The sequence below is a fragment of the Staurois parvus genome, unplaced genomic scaffold (genome assembly GCF_062004578.1).
Source record: "Staurois parvus isolate SC_StPar_1 unplaced genomic scaffold, SC_StPar_1.0 ptg000328l, whole genome shotgun sequence".
NCBI lineage: Eukaryota > Metazoa > Chordata > Amphibia > Anura > Ranidae > Staurois > Staurois parvus.
This window is the reverse complement of record NW_028318124.1, coordinates 3,318,533-3,333,004: the sequence shown is the minus strand read 5'-3', so window position 1 is coordinate 3,333,004 and position 14,472 is coordinate 3,318,533. Positions and strand designations below refer to the sequence as shown.

The window sequence follows — 14,472 nt, the reverse complement described above, 5'->3', positions numbered from 1 at the left end:
TGCTGACTGAAGTTGAAACCCTAGCATGGGAACCATGGATAAACCTTTGTTTTGTTTTCACCCTTTTAATAAAAGTGGGCTACCAGGCCTTTAATTATAATGCTTGTGTGACATGAACTTGCTTTTCAAAAATTGTATCTATTGAGCTAAACATCCACCATATCACACACCATAGACATTTATTGGTTACTATTGAGCATGCGTTGCAACTCGGACCCAGACCCAGGACTTAGTGACAGTGCTTGTAGGTCTCCTCTAACATCCAGTAATCTGCATACATACCAACAATCAGTTCTCAGCACAGGTAGTCTCCTATTGATAAAACCATATTTGTGGCTCTCTTTTGTAGATCATGTAGGAGCCACACAAAAGTTAATAGCGACAGGAGACTTCCTGTGCTGGGAGCTTATTACTGGTATCTGCAAACATAACTGAAGGTTAAAGGAGATCTGCAATACAGTCTCTAAATTGCAGGTCCAGTCTGTAGAATTTTTTGGGTAGTGTAGAGTCTTTAGGCTAACTGTCTCCAATACCTTGGCAGGAAGGTAATAACATTGTATAGATATGCGCAGTAGCATTCACATTAAAAATGTAGATCAGCGCCACCCACAACAGCCATACCAGCACATCTAGAGCAGTCCCTGAATAAGGTGAGTGTGTTTCAAAGGGACCTGGCCTTCTAATTTTTGGCCCTACCAACTCACACTGCATAACCAGCCTTCTCCTGCAACTTATACAGGCACTGTTACCTCAGGAGTTGCAGTTCACTGCTCCTATCAAAGTCACCACTGGTCGTCGCACCTCACTACCGCTGCACCAACATTATGTCTTCACCCCTCTTTTCATCACCATGCTTGCATTCTTACCTCTGCGCCTTCATGCCAACCCCTCTTTGCTCTCACCACCACAGCTAACCCCTATCTTCCATCCACCGCACAACACCTGCACACAAACTCAGTCTCACAGCCCCTGACCAACTCCCTCTCCACCTTTTCTCCTCACTTCTCTCACATGCCCCTACTTCAGTTGTCACTGCACCACCACCTGCCTGTGTGCTTGCTATCCTCGCCAAATGCACTCACCACCACTGTACCAATGTGCAATTTTGTACTCTCTGCCACTGTATATATACGTATATCTAAACACACAGTATATATTTATATTTCTTAAACGTTTGTGTTTCTGTCTATAGGATGAGCTGAAGAAGCTATACGCACAGTTGGAAGTCCACAAAACTAAGAAGATGACCTTGAACAATCCTCATCTGCAAAAGAAGCGAAGTTCACGCCGGGGACTTGGACGCTCTATTATTAGGAGAATCACAGAGATCCCAGATTCAGTTTCAAAGCAATGTGGACGTGAAGAGCATGAGGGATCTCCTGGTTCAGCTAGTGGGCAAAGGCGGAGGCAACAAGACAGTGGAAGCATAAAACTACGTGAGGAGTCTTTAAGACAGAGAGTTCTATCTTTACGCAAGTCACATAGCACTTATGACCACATGCAAGAATCAAAGGATACTGGAGCTACATCCCCACGTCTGGAGAGCTCATCCCGAGATGCATCTCTGCGTGACTCTCTAATGAGACGAAATCTTGCCAGGAATGTGTCTCTACGCTCTTGTGGAGATTCTCTTCATCAGGCCACCCTGGTCTGTAAATCTCTTAGTGCCCATAACCTATTAGCAGATAAAAAACCATTAGCTGTACCTGCTGGAACTCTGCAGAAGTCACACAGCATGATAGGAAGCTCAAGAGGAAAGGGCCCACTAATAGACACTCCCACAGAGAGGTCAAGGGAGGGGAGTCGTAACCTATTATTAGGGGGAAGCTTTGACAAAGCAGTAGTATGTCCTTGGGAGGTGCAAGAGCTCCCATTACCATCAGAAAACCGATCTCAAAAACATGTTAGTTATGCACCTGCAAAATGTAGTAGTTTAGACAGTTCTCACACATCAGGAAAGCAACATGGTTCAAGTGGAAAGAAAGGGGAAATAGGAGTAAAGCACCACAGTATGGGCAGTAGTGATGAGCCCATAAGTCAAAATGAAGTACATCAGAGATCTGAGCAACCAAGGAAAGAAAACTGGGGTTCTCCACCTCTCACTGGTAGTCATGAAGCTATAAAAAACACAGAGAACTTAGTGTCAAGAGGGACGGGTTTGGACATGACAGGTACAACAATAAAGAAACCAGAGTCCATAGAGTTCACAAGGCCACCATATAAAAGTACACTGAAAAGCTTGGTTCTAGCAGTCCGAGCGTTTAAAGGAACAACTGGAGGAAAAGAGACCAAGGAAAAAAAATCTACTGTGGAGGAAACAGAGGATGCCAAAAAACAGCTGCTTGAAAAGATTTGTCCTTGGGAGGTAGAAGCTGAATTGATTGAGGACAAGAAAGAAAAGCCTACTGCGCTGAATTTAACAGATAATACAGGACCAATTTGTACAGCTCAGTTAGAACAGCATACATTTAATAAAAAAGAAAGTGAAGAGAAACAGTCTACTTCTAAAACCTCCAAGCATACTTCCCCAGTCAGATTAGAGAAAATGAGTGATCTGAGAGAGGCAGTGTGCCCTTGGGAGAGCATGGAGGGTATGAAAAATGTTCCTTTCAAGTCAAACAGTATGGAGAGCAGAAGAAGTGAAATATGTCCATGGGAAAGCACAGACAGCGAAGGCCCAGGTGGTCCCCTAAGTCAGTCAGGGAGTTGTCTATCCTTTCAAAGCCCTCCAGCAGATGGAAAAAAGAATGAAAATGATAATGTATGGGGAAGTGGGGATAAAAGAAAAGAGATTTGTCCATGGGAAACAGGTGAAGTAGAAGAAATGGAAATGGGAGGCCTGAGTAGACGTAATTTAACTATGAAACTTGAAGCACTAGGCAGACAGAGAGATGCAGTTTGCCCATGGGAGAGCGAGGAGTCTGGGGGCTCCCCTGGCACTCTTAGCCAGTCACAGAGCAAGACATTTGACACATGCCATATTCAGTCCAAAACCTCTGACAGCTTGGATTTGGAATCTCGAAGAGGTGAGATCTGTCCTTGGGAGAGTTTGGACTCTGAAGGAACTCCAGCCACCATGAGTCAGTCTCAGAGTCACAGCTGGGAGCCTAATAAGAGAGCAGAAGAGACCACAACATTGGAGCCAGCAATCCAACCTGTATCCAACCCAGCAAACCCATCTGGGTGCCAGTTGTACAAATCACAAAGTAAGCAGGATTCCCTGTGCAGTTGGACAAGTGAAGATACTCGACCACTAACTAAAATCATAAGCAAGAGTGAGGGTGGTCTGTACACCTCAGAAACTACCATAAAGCATGATAATAGGCGTTGTCACCATTCTCTTGTTGAGAAAACCAAGCGGTGTGTGGACCAAAAGGAAAGTAGCACTAAACCAACACAGAATACAAACAGACACAACATAGAGGCCTCGGGGTTTGAAAACTCAAACAAGTTGGCAGAGCTGTGTCCATGGGAAGTGCAGACAGAACCTTTAGATATTAAAGATACCTAGGCCAAAACTGGCAAAGTTTAAGTCTTTCAACAAGAGCTTCAATAACATTGAGTAGAAGAGACCAAAAGGGTGAAAGGTAATGACTGGTAACGAAGAAGATATATCGTCACAGGGTTCTAAAGCTTACTTTAAATTCTCTTCATGTTGACTGCACTCTTCTGTGGTAAAAAAAAAGTCAATGGTAAATCAGATCCTTTGTTTCCAAATCTGATAAATAAGTACTTCCTTTCTTTGCTGTCCCCATGGTTTTTACATATTGTGTTTGAATGAATTATGTAACATTCAATACACAGGACTATTGCTTTACACACATATGAAGGAAGTGTCTTAGGAAATGTAATTCACGTGAGCACCATTGCATTGCTACTTTATGGAGGTAGACTCCCCAGCATACGTGATATGTTTCAAAGTCTCATTCCTTCCAAATACCAAACTACCACCATCCCCTGTACTTGTATTGTGGCTGTTGCAGAAAGCTGCAGCACAACCTAAAATATCAAGTGCACTAACTGTTGTTTCTCTGCAACAGAGAATGAGTTCATGGTGCAAACATGACCGAATTTTTGACTCTAAAGATTACCATACATTATACAATTTGATCAAACAATCTACTTTGGATCTTGCATCAACTATGTAGTTCAAGGGCCTGTCTGATTTGATACAAATGTAATGAATTTTTTTCTATAATTATCCTTGTATTACATAGGTTTTAGTAAATCTAAAAGAGATTGCATAATCTGTATACGGGATGGCCTATTTAATGTGTATTAAAGAGTGGATATCACTATCTCCTCTCTGTTATACTCCACAATATTTAACACTGTGACCTCTTTTTTTGGTGCCCATTCAGAAAATGCAGGTCATGGTATTGAGCTTGTGGAATGGAGTGTTTTCCTCATAACACAGCAGAGAGGACTCTGTGATTGGAGGAGAACCAGTCATGTGACCAGACTCCCTTGTTCTTTTTATTGCACTCTGTTGGCTTTAGATCTTCAAAGCCAGCAAAGTACAATGCACAATTTTAGAACATGGTGCTGTGCTTTACAAATGTGTAGAGCTCTTTTATTTTTTTTAAAAGAGTTACAGCAGTGATGAATGAAAATGTACCCCTAAGTGTTTGAAAGTAGAATCATTCTTAATGTCTAGAAGGCAAACAGGTTCTTTTCTCATACTCCAATAAAGCACTGGAAATATGAATGAAATTTTTACTGATTACCCTAGGTAACACTTTAATATAAAAAATCATCAGAATCAGAAAATACATCCAATGTCACATATTTGATAAATCTAGCTAAGGGACCGTATTGCAATAGGGCAAGCAAGTATATGCACACACATATACTTCACTCAAACCCTTAAATTAAAAATCTACTTTTGCTTAGAAAAAAATAACCAAGCCAGTTCTATACATTTCAAGGGAATTCACGTTTAACTGCATTTTCTTACCTGCCTCTGTTCTGCAGATACTGAGAAAGCTGGTTTCAGTCACTTTTCCTGAAGTGAAGGGTTTGCCTGCTTTTAACGTATGGTCAGGCCCATTGTTAAAAGAATTCCTGTAGGGGTATTCCCAGTTTATCAGCAAGGATGAAAGGTTCACTGAAATTTTTACTCTAGCTCTGTGCAGACTGGGAAACATAGAGTGCCAATTACATGAGCAGTAAATAAGATTTCTAAAGCATTCTCTACACAGATTACTGTTGCTGTGGTTGGAATCAAGCACAATTTCAGTGGTTTATTTTTTTAAAATTTGTTTACTGTACGTTTTAGAAATCCAAATTTACCTTGCAATTGAAAGATAAGTGCATATAGTAACCCTAAATATCTCATCTAATTAACAGTTATTATAATGGGAAAATAGAAATATTCAAGAACTGCATCTATTTTTGTTTAGCACTTCAGAAAATTAAACAAATGATTCCACAATGTTATTTCCTTTAAGAGACATTGTCCCCTTGCTCATTCATGGGAAGCTTTATAAACAGGCTGCTCTAACCCACTGAATATTCACCTTGCCATTGTTCTCCTGTCACTTCTGTTGCAGCTGGCACTAAAATCCCCGATGCTGTCAGGTGTTGGACGCTAGAGGAAGCAGTGACGTTATTCCTTCTGTCATGTAATAGTGCTTGGGCCTAGCGATTGGCTGCTGACCTGAGCACTGTCACATAGTAGGAGGTCACATGCTTTGCCAGAAACACTGGGTATGGTCATGGACTGTGATGGAGGGAGCAGTCCATTTGCAAAGTCACACCTCCATGTGCATTGGGTGCTAGTCCCCTATTGCGTTCTGTGGTTTCTTCCTCTTGCTCCTACTTCACTAGTGGCACAGGGGCCAATAGAGGAGACCACAGAGTGCAGCGGGCATACCAGCATCTGACACTATTGGACATGTCAATTGCTGAAAATTCTGCCCAGGTCACTTTGAAATCTTGCCATCCATTGACATGTGAATTTGAGCATTATTAGAAGACGGCCACTACTTTTGATAACGCCAAAATACATACCTGCTTTAACCCACTTGCAGAGCTTTCTCCACTCAAGTCAAGAATAGGAAATGCAACCATTTGAATATAGCTTTTGGGCTTCAGCAAGCTTGGATCTTCCAAGTGGTGGAGTTCAGTGGCACAGCAGTGGGCCAGGTAATTAATGGTTATAAAGGGATGCCTTTATATCATTTTTTTAAACTAACCATGTGAAAAGGAGTCTAGAGCTCCAAGTGAAAGCTGCATAAAACACTACAGAATATTTATATTCAATATGTCATGTACACCTGACTACAAAAATGAAAAACATTTTTTCTCCAAAACCTAATACTTAGGTTTAAAAATTATTTCAGACACAAAAAGTACCATATAGACACAACTTACAACATGTTCAGAGACACAATCAGTCCTGTACTGACACAACCAGAAACAGGTTTGCAGACACCAGATGTATCACAATGACATGACCTAACACATGTCCAGAAACACAATCAGTCCTGTACTGACACAACCAGAAACAGGTCTGCAGACACCAGATGTATCACACTGACATGACCTAAAACACGTCCAGAGACACAATCAGTCCAGTATTGACACAACCAGAAACAGGTCTGCAGACACCAGATGTATCACACTGACATGACCTAACACATGTCCAGAGATACAATCAGTTATGTACTGACACAACCAGAAACAGGTCTGCAGACACTAGATGTATCACACTGACATGGCCTAAAACATATCCAGAGACACAATCAGTCCTGTACTGACACAACCAAAAACAGGTCTGCAGACACCAGATGTATCACACTGACATGACCTAAAACATGTCCAGAGACACAATCAATCAGTACTGACACAAACTAAGATGGATTCCAGAGACACATTCAGTGTGCAACTGGCACAACCAGAAACATGTGTACACAGCATCTGTACCCTACCAACACAGTCAGACACTTGTCTGCAAACTCAATCAGTATTGTACTGAGGCAAACTAGAGACTTTGCTGGAGACTAGAGTGGAATTCGGAGGTGTAAATTTAAAATTTGTTTTTAAAATTTAAGATTTCAAAGGATAAGTTCATCTTTGGGAATATGTTACATGTTCCACCTGTTTTTAGGTTGGAACATGTAACATATTCCCATAACCGCAGCTGCCCCCCCCCCCCCCCCTAACAGTTAGTACGGGGAGAAGTCTCCCCGTACTATCTGTCAGATTTGAAAACAGCACGGCCGTGCAGGGCTCCGCCTACATGATCGCATCATTTATTCACGGACTTCCATGAATTAATGAACTGCAAGTACTGACAGCCTTAGCGGCTGTGGGCTTGTAGTTTTCAATTAACTATCACAGTGCTGTGGAGCACCGTGGTAGTTCATTCAAGCGTCCTCTCAGAATATCTGCTTCGCCATACATCCCGTACGGATAGCAGATATTCTGACAGGTCTGCAGGAGGCCTGCGTGGCATCAGCGATCTACTGATCGCTGGTGCAATGCTTTCCAGGCTCTTATGGACAAAAGTAATAAATGCACATTTTTTTACCTGCAAAAAAATGTGCATTTATTATTTTTCTCCAAAAGTTGAACTTATCCTTTAAGCTCTTTTCGCTGTACTTCTCCTATGGGTCACAGGAGTGCAGTTTGTTCTGCACTCCTGTGACCTGTTTTCAGCTGACAGCGGGCTAAAGCCCATTGTCAGCTCACGTCACAGAGCTGGTCCAGGCTCTAAAATGATCCGACCATATGGTTGGGATCCACCCAGATGCCTGAACCGGCAGCTGGATCGGCCTCGCCTGAGCCAGCCACTCCTGCCCCCTACACAGCTCAGCACTCCAGTGAGGGCTGGAGGGGCAGAGCAAAGAGTCAGGGACTCACAGTCTTAGAATCGTTGGGGGACAGCTGCAGCATCGGATCGATGCTGCATCCACGTAGGTGAGTTTTTTTTCCCTTAAACCCATATTTCTGTTTTAAAGATATTTCTACAAGTAATGTATTAATGATAAGGAGCTCACTAGCTGCACTGCATTCCATGGAGTGTTCAGGTAAAGTTGATGCAGGTCAAAATATATAGCAGTATTAAACCCAAACCAAAAATGTAACATATTGAAGCTTGTTAATCATTAGATGTGGTGGCTGCATTAGTTTTCTTTTTTAGGCTTTTTCCCTCTATTTTCACCAAGTGATCTTGCCAGTAACACACCTCCCGTATTAGAGTCTGAATGAAGGAGCACAGGGACACGGTTGGGTGGCAGCATTGTTAGTTGGGCGGGAAAGGTGATGTTAGATGTACTATCAGATTTAGATATATTAACAAATTGAAGCCAAACTCCAGATAACACTTTATAAGCAGTTACAGCCAACAGTGTTTTTTTTCTTTTTGGGATAAAGGTTTTATATTTAAAAAATAAAAGCTGACCATTGAAGGCACCCTTGTTAGTGGTAAATGGTTTGTCTCATCCCTGTAAATGCTACATCTGGAAGAGTGCTTGTTCTTTCAAAAAACAGCAAACTTACTGGTCAGATCACCAGGTGAAAATAAATAAAGCCTAAAAAGAAATCTAATACAATCATCACATCTAAGAAATGGTAAGCTACAATATAATAAATGTTTTCTTTTTTGGTACTACAGTATGTAGTTCTGTGAACTGCTGCAGCTCAATGCCTATAAAATGGCTGAAGCGCAAAAACTGTGATCAGATGGCTGCAGTTCCTTGTTTGGCTTTGAAGCTAGGAACAGGAGCCAAGAAAGCTCTGCCATTAGGGTGTAGCAAAAATGTATTAACGGTGGCGACCATCCTCAATATCAGTGTATCAATGGATGGCCAAATTTCAAAGTGACCTTTGCCAATGCCATGGCCTGTGTGGCTTAGCCTGAAAACTGGCCCTGCATTTACATATTTGTTAGGACACATGGTTGTTCCAGATCTGCTATATGAAAAAAAAAACACAATTTGTGGCGTTTGGAGTACAGAACTAGTCAATTATGATGGGCTTCATATTTTTATCCTGAGATATTTGATTTAACACTTTAGACCAGGGGTATCCAAATTTTTCAGTATGAATGACACATTGTATATTTTGAAAATATTTTTTGTCCAAATAAAATCAGTGTTATAAATCAATGAATAATAAAGTAATGAATAAGTTTTACCTGGATATTTTTTTTTTTAAACAGCATTATATGACTCAAAACAAAAGATAAAAAAATCTATTACTACTACCAACAGTGCACTTTTAACAAAGCTGGAAATGTGCTGGCAAAGTGTATGATCAGGGTTCAGGCAGAGCTGTAGATTGGCCAGCTCTGCTTTACAGTATTAAACCCTCAACGTTTATGAAATATTTTCCCTTGGCTCAGAGGTCTCCAAACGTTCTAAGAAAAGGGTCAGTTTACGGTCATTCAGGCTTTAGAGAGGCTAGATCCAGTCCAGTGGGAGTAGAAAATGTCCTGGCATTGGTATCCCACCATTGGTATCAATGGGAGATATAGTGCCCCGTTGAGGATGTCAGTAGGGGGTATAGTTCCCCATCATTGGTGTTAGTTAGTGGAATAGTACCCCAAGGGCCAAATAAATGAAAGCAAAAGGCTACAGTTTGGAGACCACTGCCTTAGATCAATGTCAATAGAGGACTTTCAACATTTTTTTTCATAGTTGTGCTCTGAAACTTTAATTCTGTCTTTCTTTCTTCAGATCACCATCTCTGTATCACAGACTGCTTAGTCTCTTCCCTGAGCTTCCTGTCTGGAAGTGCACACTGTTACATCACACATGCAATAGCGATTTACAGGTTGACCATCTGTCAATCTAAAAGTTGGTGGGTGGAGTAATGCTGCCATTTACAGATGAGGGTCTTTGAGTGAACATATAAGGGTGGTTCCAAGGAGAACCTAGAAGACAAGGAGCCACCTTATAGGCATAACTGTAAAAAGGAAAACCTTCCATTTGTCATCTTGCAGAAATGAGAGCATTGCAATTCAAATAAAACAGTAATTAAGCAAATATGTAAAGTATGTTTCTACGTTTTTGCTTAAAAGTTTAAATTGTAATCCTTTAAGCCTCTTTATTTAAGAGCACATGACCAATACTTAGATAAATGCTGCCTTGATCAGGCAATATAGAGCAGCTTTTTAGGTAGCACAATTATTACAGGTGTTTCAACCATCGAAGTGTGTGTAGACCCTAACAACTGACTTCTATTTGCTCCCTTCTAATCTGTTAAATATACACTACATTGCCAAAAGTATTGTGATGTCTGCCTTTCCACGCACATGAACTTTAATGGCATCTCAGTCTTAGTCAGTAGGGTTCAATATTGAGTTGGCTCACCCTTTGCAGCTATAACAGCTTCAACTTTTCTGGGAAGGCTGTCCACAAGGTTTAGGAGTCTGTCTATGGAAATGTTTAACCATTCTTCCAGAAGTGCATTTGCGAGGTCAGACACTGATGTCGGACGAGAAGGCCTGGCTCGCAGTCACCGCTCTAATTCATTCTAAATGTGTTCTATCGGGTTGAGGTCAGAACTCTGTGCAGGCCAGTCAAGTTCCTCCACCCCAAACTAACTCATCCATGTCTTTATGGACCTTGTTTTGTGCACTGATGCGAAGTCATGTTGGAACAGGAAGGAGCCATCCCCAAACTTTTCCCACAAAGTTGGGAGCATGAAATTGTCCAATATGTCTTGGTATGCTGACGCCCTAAGAGTTCTCTTCACCGGAACTAAGGGGCCAAGCCCAAGCCCTGAAGAAGAACCCCACGCCATAATCCCCCCTCCACCTAACTTTACACTTGGCACAATGCAGTCAGGCAAGTACCGTTCTCCTGGCAACCACCAAACCCAGACACGTCCATCAGATTGCCAGACAGAGAAGCGTGATTCGTCACTCCAGAGAACACGTCTCTACAGCACAGTGGCGGCGTGCTTTACACCACTGCATCTGACGCTTCCACGAAGCTCTCTATGAACTGTTGTGCTAATCAGAAGACCACATGATGTTTGGAGGTCTTTAGCTATTGATTCTGCAGACAGTTGGTGACTTCTGAGCACTGGGCTCTTTAGTATGCGCTGACCACACTCTGTCATTGTGCATGGCCTACCACTTTGTGGCTGAGTTGCTGTTGTTCCCAGTTGCTTCCACTTTATTATAATACCACTAACAGATGAGCGTGGAACAAGGAAATTTCACGGATGGATTGCACAGGTGGCAACTTATTATGGTACCACGCTTGAATTTACTGAACTCCTGAGAGCGACCCAGTCTTTCACAAATGTTTGTAGGAGCAGTCTGCATGCCTAGGTGCTTTATTTTATACACCCGTGGCCATGGAGGTGATTGGAACACCTGAATTCAAAGATCTGGAGGGGTGTTCCAATACTTTTGGAAATATAGTGTACTATTGATTTGTTATATCTGTTTAATGGGTGCAAAAAATACCTGTTGATCCTGTCAGAAATGCATTGCCCTACTGTGTCCTGTGAGGAGAGGGGAAAGTGTGCTACACACTTCCTGTCCAGGGGAAAGGTGGGGGGTTAACATTGCTCCTCTATAGTGAGTGATCCCTGTTACCAGGTAAAAATAAAGTTAAAAAAATCATCTAAGGACTGGTTAGCTGCAATAAATTACATTTTGTTCTTGTGTTTAGAATCACTTTAATAACAAAGAGAGATTGTATAATATTTTCTTTTCAATTGATTTTTATTAACTTTTTTCAAAGTAAGGTACAAAGGTACAAATAGTAGACAAATGTAGCTCAAGCAAGTACATTAGAAAGAATGGGGGTATAGCATGAAAATCTCCATATAGGTTATGAAGACAAAACATATTCAGACAAGCTCAAGTACTTTTTAATATATTTATAAACAATATACAGTATGTTCTGGGATTAAAAATACCATTTCAGTCTTTTCAGATGAAACCAAGCAGTGCAGTGGAATAACGTCCTTACAGGATGTCTTCAATTTACAAGCCGACCTCAATGCACTGTTTAATTGGGCAACTATGTGGCAAATGAGGTTTAATGTTGATAAATGTAAGGTTATGCACTTGGGGGCTAAGAATATGCATGCATCATACATACTAGGGGGAGTACAACTGGGGGAATCAATGGTGGAGAAGGATCTGGGAGCTCTGTTAGATCACAAGCTTAATAATGGAATGCAATGCAGAGCTGCAGTTTCTAAAGCGAGCAAAATCCTCTCTTGTATTAAAAGAGGTATAGACTCCAGAGAGAGAGCGATATCATATTACCCCTGTACAAATCATTAGTAAGACCTCATCTGGATTATGCAGTTTAGTTTTGGGCACCAATTCACAAAAAGAACATTGGGGAACTGAAGAAAGTACAGAGAAGGGCAACCAAACTGATAAGAGGCATGGAGGGGCTCAGCTATGAGGAAAGATTAGAGAAACTGAATGTATTCTCTCTTGAGAAGAGGAGATTAAGGGGGGATATGCTCAACATGTATAAATACATCAGTGGTTCATATAGTGAACTCAGTGTAGAGCTATTCACCCTGAGGTCATCACAGAGGACAAGGGGGCACTCTTTCCATCTGGAGGAAAATAAATTTTATCTCCAAACACGGAAAGGTTTCTTCACAGTGAGAGCTGTGAAAATGTGGAATAGACTCCCTCAAGAGTTGGCTCTGGCAAGCTTTGTGGATTGCTTTAAAAAAGGCCTGGATTCTTTCTTAGATACACAGAATATAACTGGTTACTAACATTTATAGGTAAAGTTGGTCCAGGGAATATCCTATTGCCTCTAGGGGGATCAGGAAGGAGTTATTTTCCCTGCAGGAGCAAATTGGATCATGTTTTGCTGGGGGGTTTTTTGCCTTCCTCTGGATCAACTGTGGGTATAGGATTATAACCTTTTTTTTTTTAATGGTTGAACTTTTGTCTTTTTTCAGCCAGACTAACTATGTAATGGGATAAGTAAGGCATACCATCAGAAGGACTACTTGTAAGCAAATATCCTCTATATAGGAGCATGTAAAGAGTTTTAATTAGGAAGGCCAATGAAGTAGTCTAGGAAGAACCTTCAACAGGAAGAATTATTAGCTCGTTATCATACATCCAACACAAAGCTACCATAGGCCCGAGTTCCCTTCGATAATATTTTATTGTAACAAATTAGGAGTCTGGTTTTCATTCATCTGCTTTGAAGAGCAACACAAGGCAACAAATAAATTGATAAGTGAACTGCTAGTGCTATCCAACAAACACTGCAGTTGTACTTAAAGAGAAGTTCCACCCATTTTTTCACTTCTGCTCAAGCTGTTCCTATTTGCTATGCTATCAATGTTTGGGGACACATAACATTTTTTTTCTATGTTTTTCTACCTTTTTTGATAAAGAAGAACTTCCAACCTTGCCGTGGTGAGGTATGTCACATCCTCCTGCCTGTTGGCTCATGGGATAGCTGCATGGAATGCTAGCTTCCTTCAGGGTTCAGCGATGATTGACAGGTTGCCATAGCAATGGGGTGTGAACTTCTGCCAACGCTCTGGCAGTATTTAATACACCTAATACGCAGCATTTTCTTCACACTGCACAGGCACGAGATTGAGAGGTGCATGCTGGGTAGCCAGCTGCATCATTTCCCAGAAGAAAGACCAAGCGGGCTTCAGATGCCCAAACCCAAGATGGAACGTTATACTATACAACTGAGCCAGTAAGTGGCATTTTAAACAGGAACACAAACAATTACTTAAACAGCTTATGCCAAATTGCATGTCATAAGCTGTCATGATCACGGGGGTGTTTTTAAAAGACAAAAAAAAAAATCAAATGGAACTCCGCTTTAAAGTTCAACTTAAGTCTTAGCAAAATAACACTTTTTCCCTTGCCACTTCACCCACCTAGAACTAATCTATAGATTTATTGTTAAAATATGCCTACTGAAAACCTTGATTTCTCACTCAAACCTGCACTCATGTGACATGATAGGAATTCTGTAGTGCAAAAGGGTCCTTCTTGCAGTGCCCATGTTGCTTCTCTGTGACAAGAATCCTCTGGAAGTTATTTCACCCCAGTGGGCATAATTGTAGAGACATCCATGTCTAGGGTAAAATGCATCAGTGGGGGAAGTTCCTGGGCAGGGACCAGCTGCTTGCTGTTTGTGTCTGAACAATGTTTTAACCAGAAGTGACTTCCTCAGTGTGCAGCCTCCAATTCATTGCAGTTCTTCCACTTTTTGGTCTTTGACATTAAATATATTCTCATACAAAATCTTCCTGGCCCCTTCATGGGTATGGTTGGTGACACTTTTAATCACAAAGTATGGTAATGCAGAATGTGTTATACATTGCAGTGCCATAAATGTTTTAAATGGCACCACAAATGTACCTTGCTAGCACACCACAACATACAGTACATGCTTTTCAGTACACCATCTAGTTCACAATGTCAGCCATCTATAGGCTGTAGTGTACTGCACTGTAAAAATAATGCGTATGTCTGTTTTTGTCTTGCATTCATTT

At 41.3% G+C, this 14,472-nt stretch overlaps 1 protein-coding gene across 1 annotated transcript in view; it reads left to right on the top strand.

The window, feature by feature from the left end:
• LOC149457290 (metabotropic glycine receptor-like) overlaps positions 1-9,141 on the top strand; it is a 286,252-nt gene extending 277,111 nt beyond the window's left edge. The window contains exon 11 of the mRNA XM_089683948.1: positions 1,193-9,141. Within this exon, the coding sequence (XP_089540074.1) occupies positions 1,193-3,511 (2,319 nt within the window). The 3' untranslated portion in view covers positions 3,512-9,141. The remainder of the gene's footprint in view (positions 1-1,192) is intronic.
• The last annotated feature ends 5,331 nt before the right edge of the window (positions 9,142-14,472 follow it).